We start from the raw sequence: 6,000 nt of genomic DNA on the forward strand, positions 1-6,000 counted from the left end.
TAAGATAGTGTTTTTAACAGTTAAAAAATAAGCGTTTGTCAGTTGTGATGTATTTGGCTGCTTATACAATCTAATAATGAAAAGCATAAATGCCGATCAAAAAAATGTATAAATAAATATAGATATATATATCTATAGTATGTATTGTTGGAGAAAGCCATTTTAGTGTCGTAAATACCTTTACTTGGATGTATTTGATTGCCAATGACAAGCATAAACTTCGACGAAAAGTATAAATAAAAATATATAAATAAAATATAGATATATATCTATAGTACGTATTATTGTAGAAAGCTATTTTTAGTGTCGTATTTATTTTGATTTGTCATTTTTTATCTCTTCAATTTGCGTAGTATCTTTTATCAATATTTTCTTAAATCAAAATATTTATTATAACTTATAATCTCATATACGTAATATTCAGATACTTTTTACTCTATAAAAATTAAATATTTTATTTTAAAATGATGCACATACATAACACTCTCACACACACATTTTAAATTAAAGCTTGATATTAATAGTAGTTTGGATGAACCTTTGGTTTGGAAAAGGTAGAAAAATAGAGGCGACAAGAAATGCAAGTGGCAGTTAAGAAGGCCCCCAGGGCAGGTGTGGACGCGCCGCATCCGCAGCAATAGCTTCCGAATTCCAGCTTAAAACTATCCTAAATCCCCTCCCTTCCTCTCATTTGGAAACCACTCCCCCCTCCTCTCAATCACCCTCACACCCCACCCCCGACCCCCCACGCTTTCCATTTATTCCTCCCAAACCCGCACGCACATCCCACATTCCCCCCCGCCTCCCGCATTCCCGAGAACCCAGATCGACAATTCCAACATGGCCCCGCGTGAGGAGAACGTGTACATGGCGAAGCTGGCCGAGCAGGCGGAGCGCTACGAGGAAATGGTGGAGTACATGGAGAAAGTGTCTGCGTCGCTACCGGAGAAAGAAGAGATGACGGTAGAGGAGCGGAATCTGCTCTCGGTGGCCTACAAGAACGTGATCGGCGCCCGGAGGGCGTCGTGGCGGATTATTTCCTCGATAGAGCAGAAGGAGGAGTCCAGGGGGAATGAAGACCACGTGAACACCATCAAGGAGTACAGATCAAAGATTGAGACCGAGCTGTCCAAGATCTGCGATGGAATTCTCAAGCTGCTGGACGACCGGCTAATTCCCTCTGCTGCGGGTGGAGATTCAAAAGTGTTCTATCTCAAGATGAAGGGTGATTACCATAGGTACTTGGCCGAGTTCAAGACTGGCGCTGAAAGAAAAGAGGCTGCTGAGAGCACCCTCACAGCATACAAGGCTGCTCAGGTTTGTTCGGTTTTCCCCAATTTTCTTTTTGTTTCCGGAGTCTTGTATATATTTGCCCTGATCAGATTCAATTGCATACCTTGTGCTTGGTTTTATTATCTTAATAAATATGTTTACATCTGAACGCTATTCGTCCAAAGCATGTATTCTACTGTCATTATGGTAATGCGTGTACGTACAGATTCATGAATTTGTACGAAAATCACTCCGAGAAGCATGTATACCATTCACATTTTAGTTACCTTTAATCTCCAAGCCAATAAATGGGAAAGAGTAAAAGTTACTGTAGGGGCTTGAAGATTAGAATCCAAATTTTTAATTTGGAGGGACTTCAAAGCTGATAAAAGGTAACTAAAATGATTACTCTTTCCCATTTACAGTAGTTATGACTTCAATAAGGTGATACTGTAGTTATGACTTCAATAAACTAATTCCATATATTGGGTTTTCTGGATTAGGTGGTTACAATTGGGTTTTAAGGAATTGTTGGGGCTACTGCCCTTAAGGTGCATTGCATTTATTGATAGGCACTAAGGTATTTACAACATGTGGTGGCAGATTTTTGGTCGTCACTTTATAAAGATACAAAAGTTCCACACGAACTTAGTGAAGAACTGTGAAGATAATTGCTTAAAATCACAAACTTAGTATCCCTTTAAGATCCCAAATTGGATATTTGTGTTTATGGCATAATATTGTGTTCATACTTTTTAAGCCCTCCAATTCATAGCAGAACTACATAATAGAAAAAGTAAAGGCAGTACTTTTAAGAGGCCCAGTTTGTTTCTCAACATCCCAAAATCGTAAAGTATATGTTTTAGAAGAAAGTATATGTTTTAGAAGAGACCGTGAAAAGTCATTGTATGCAAGCTTATGGCATATTTTTCCATCCCACATCCCCAGCTTGTGCTTGGAATATCAACTTAAATAAAAACTTCTGGCCTGTAACCTTTTTGGCATTGATTTTGTTACTCTTTTACTAATATAAATAAATGACTTGGGAAAAAACATAGATATTGATGGTAATTTGGGCCAGACAGGATATTGAAGATTATTACATTCTTTTGTACTGACTATTGCCATCAGTCACATTAGATTGGGATGGTTACCTAGAGTCATCTATTCTAGCATTTTATTTTAAAATCTTTTTAAGAGATGCATTTGTGTTTTTCTGGAGTTCATTTGTAGAGATATCAGAACTTACATTATATATTCTGTCTTACAAAAGAATTCATGCCTCTTGTCATGACATGCTTGTGCAGGACATAGCTAATGCTGAACTTGCCCCAACACACCCAATTAGACTCGGACTGGCTCTCAACTTCTCTGTTTTCTACTATGAGATTTTGAACTCTCCTGACCGTGCTTGTAATCTTGCAAAACAGGTATCCTTTAACATATTTGATCTCAATTCTTGTTGTACTTCTGAGCACAGCATTCCCAGATTTGTATTACCTTAATAACTCTTCCCTAATTCGGAAGTAAAAAACTTGTTACTATATGATAACATTTGCTCTTATGAACTTAACAATCACTGATGGTAAGATGCTCCTCTATTCATTACCTTGACCAGGCTTTTGATGAGGCAATTGCTGAGTTGGATACACTAGGCGAGGAGTCCTACAAAGATAGCACCTTGATAATGCAACTTCTTCGGGACAATCTTACTTTATGGACCTCTGACATGCAGGTATTGCCTCGTCTAAGCTTGTCATCAAAGTTTTGTTACACTTCATTTAGCTCGAGCATTCTGACTAGGAAATCAAAATGGTAGGTCAAAGGAAACAAAAAATTATTTATAAAAATAAAAAAGCAACGTTAGAGATGAGTTAGGAATGATCATTTCTTTAGGCTTTTCTCACTTCTGAAGAAATGTGTTCTACCCAATTATAACAAATTTTCCTGAAGTTTTCTTTTCTCTAAAATTTTCGATAACAACCAGAATCATTTACCTTAACATTTTCTTTTCTTCTCCTCACGAAAACATTTCCACATAGGGTGTTACTTGTCAAACTCGTAAAACCTTTCAATGCATTGTTTGTTTCCTTTTATGGGCCGTTTTTAGGACAGTACAAGACCGATCTAGATGTTTGGTTTCTCAAAGTTTTGGATGATATCTAACTCCGTCAGACTTTTGGCCTATTCAAGTCTGAATAAAACTCTACACCGATACACATTATAACACATAAAATTAATTAAAAGTACTTGCTATGGAGGCATGATTTGATAGTTGTAGTTACTTTTTTCTCCTCTAAAGACAAATATCATACACATTTCGTCCAAGTATAATATCAAACAATCATCACAATTTCTAATAATTTTCAAAACCACAAAAACCCAAACCCATCTTCCCAAATCACCCCAGACCTCCGCAGAAACAACTCCAAACATCGAATCTACTTATATGCTTTTCTCTGAACTTCAATTTGTTTTACAAACACTAGAAGTAGTTCTCTCATTTCTCTCAATTCACTTTGAAACTGCAATTTCTTCACCACCACAAATTTTCACTTATATTTGGGGTTTGTTCTGCAGGATGATGGAGCTGATGATATCAAAGAAGCTCCCAAACCTGAAGAGGCACAACAGTGAGGGTACTCACCCGAGTTCTCACTTCTCCCTCTATGTTCTTTTTCTTACTTTTATATTTCCTAAGTTTCCTTTACCTGGTGACTTTGGTTTTCTTCTAGTTCACTTTATTGCTACTGAATTGTGCTCCGATTTAAATTCAAAGTTTTAATTTTACTGTACTTTCCTTTTAAGTTTGGTATCTAGATTTCTCAATCGCCATCATATTCTCAGAGTGAACCTCAGCTCCTCAACTATCTGTTCGTATTTTCTTACCATTTTCTTTATAGTTTGATCATATTTTCGTCGGTTGAAGAAAGATACTGTAATTGTTCTCCTACATTTCCAGATTTATTGCAGTTTCTTTAGTTGTACAGCTTTGATTAATTTGATTACAGTCTGCAGACTCTACAGTTGAAGTTATGGTTAATAATGGTTTGGGAAAAAATGCCAGATGGTAGAAGGGCTTGCAAGAGGATAAATGGCAGCCATAGAACAGTATTTTCTTCCTATTGCCTGAACTGAAGGATTTGGAAATGAATATTTGGAATTTGTAATCGATTCACAAAGCTTGTGTAATTTCAAATTATAGTGAATTTTTTATTCTTTTAGCATTGTGTTTGAATTTCATTTTTCAATCATAATGATCTATTTTAAATATTAGCAGTCGAACTCGATTATATTTATTTAATTAAACATGATAGAAAAAAATACAATGAATTACTGAAAATAGACTAAATTTAAATTTTACATGAATAATAATATTGATATTACCAATTAATTTAAAAATGGTTATTTATTAAAGACTAAATATAAGTACTTAATTTAAATCTTGTCTACCAAGAGTAGTCTTTCTAAAGCCTTGTGTCTTAAGCCGCTTGATACATGGTATAGACAAATATTTTGATATCTACTTTGAAATTAATGTAAAATTTTTAACTTCAAATATGTTTTTGAGTCAAGGATAAATTGGATAAAACACCCCATATTTCAAAAATTTATCTAAAACCCCTTATATTTTATAAAATGTTGCACACTTTTCCTTTTATTAATTGCCCTTAACGGCGTTACATTTTTGCATGATTTGCTTGTTATACCCTTATTTTATCAATCATTGTTTTTCAAGAGTTACAAATAAATGATCTAGATTTTAAATTATTTTTAAAATATATTTTTATTTATATATATATATCTATAGTATATAGATAAAACCGGCTGCCATTTGCAGTGGCTGGGCTTTGCCTTGTCTGGGTCGACGGTGGCCAATGTCAGGGCGTCGCCCCCATAGAAGTGGGGGACCTCTCTGTCTCCCCCAATGGGTGACTGTGATTGCCTAAACAAGAAACGGCCCACCTCGTTGTAGGCTTGGCCGGACTCATTATCGTCCATTTTTGTCTTGGCAACTGTCGTCATGCCAATTTGATCGCCAGATGGGTAGGGAAGAAAAAAAATTGGATTATGTTTATTTCTTTTTTAATAATTCTTTAGAATTAAGCAGAATAATTTAATTTTTGAAATTTTAAAAAAAAAAGTAATATATTAAATTTCTATTTTAATAATAATTTTAATATAAATATTAGTTCTAGTAGGTAATATGATTTAATATTTTTTTATACAGAATTTTGGTATTTTTATATTTAATTAATATAATTTATTAACACGTATTTAAATTAAAAAATAATTTAATTTAATTTATATAACTTACTTTTTTATTAATATGGATATTTAAATTTAGAAAGTAAATTCCCAATTTGAATTTTTTATTTTTAAATATAACTTTGATATTTTGTATTAAATTAATATATTTTATAAATAAATATAATTTATTAAATATGTTTAAACTAAATAATAATTTAGTTATAATCTTTTATTAAAAACATATTTGAATTAAAAAATTATTTTCTCTTATATGTCAAACAAAAGGGGTAAGAAAGACATTTGTAGATTCAAATTAAGTAAAAGAAAAATGGCAAAATGAAACAGACTCGCATAACAACGGGTTTGAAGCACTTTTTGTTAGTTTCTAATGGATTGGGGATTTTTTGTTGTATTTTAAGGGAGTATTTGCGAAAGTTTTGCGAAAGACTCTTCAACTTTTGACTCCCAACAAACACT

General features: G+C 33.7%; 1 protein-coding gene across 3 annotated transcripts; it reads left to right on the forward strand.

The window, feature by feature from the left end:
- Positions 1-706: 706 nt before the first annotated feature.
- On the forward strand, positions 707-4,496 carry LOC105177290 (14-3-3-like protein C). 3 transcript variants are annotated; one of them, XM_011100393.3, is made up of 5 exons: positions 707-1,317; positions 2,580-2,702; positions 2,891-3,007; positions 3,853-3,911; positions 4,284-4,496. In XM_011100393.3, the coding sequence occupies exons 1-4, from the start codon at positions 841-843 to the stop codon at positions 3,907-3,909; spliced, it is 774 nt and encodes a 257-aa protein (XP_011098695.1). In that variant the 5' UTR covers positions 707-840; the 3' UTR covers positions 3,910-3,911; positions 4,284-4,496. The 3 variants fall into 3 exon arrangements, with proteins under 3 accessions (XP_011098695.1, XP_011098686.1, XP_011098703.1); XM_011100384.3 differs by having other exon boundaries at positions 4,291-4,496; XM_011100401.3 differs by having other exon boundaries at positions 4,340-4,496.
- Positions 4,497-6,000: the final 1,504 nt, after the last annotated feature.

This window comes from Sesamum indicum, linkage group LG2, assembly GCF_026168435.1.
Source record: "Sesamum indicum cultivar Baizhima isolate 11 linkage group LG2, ASM2616843v1, whole genome shotgun sequence".
Classification (NCBI taxonomy): Eukaryota; Viridiplantae; Streptophyta; class Magnoliopsida; order Lamiales; family Pedaliaceae; genus Sesamum; species Sesamum indicum.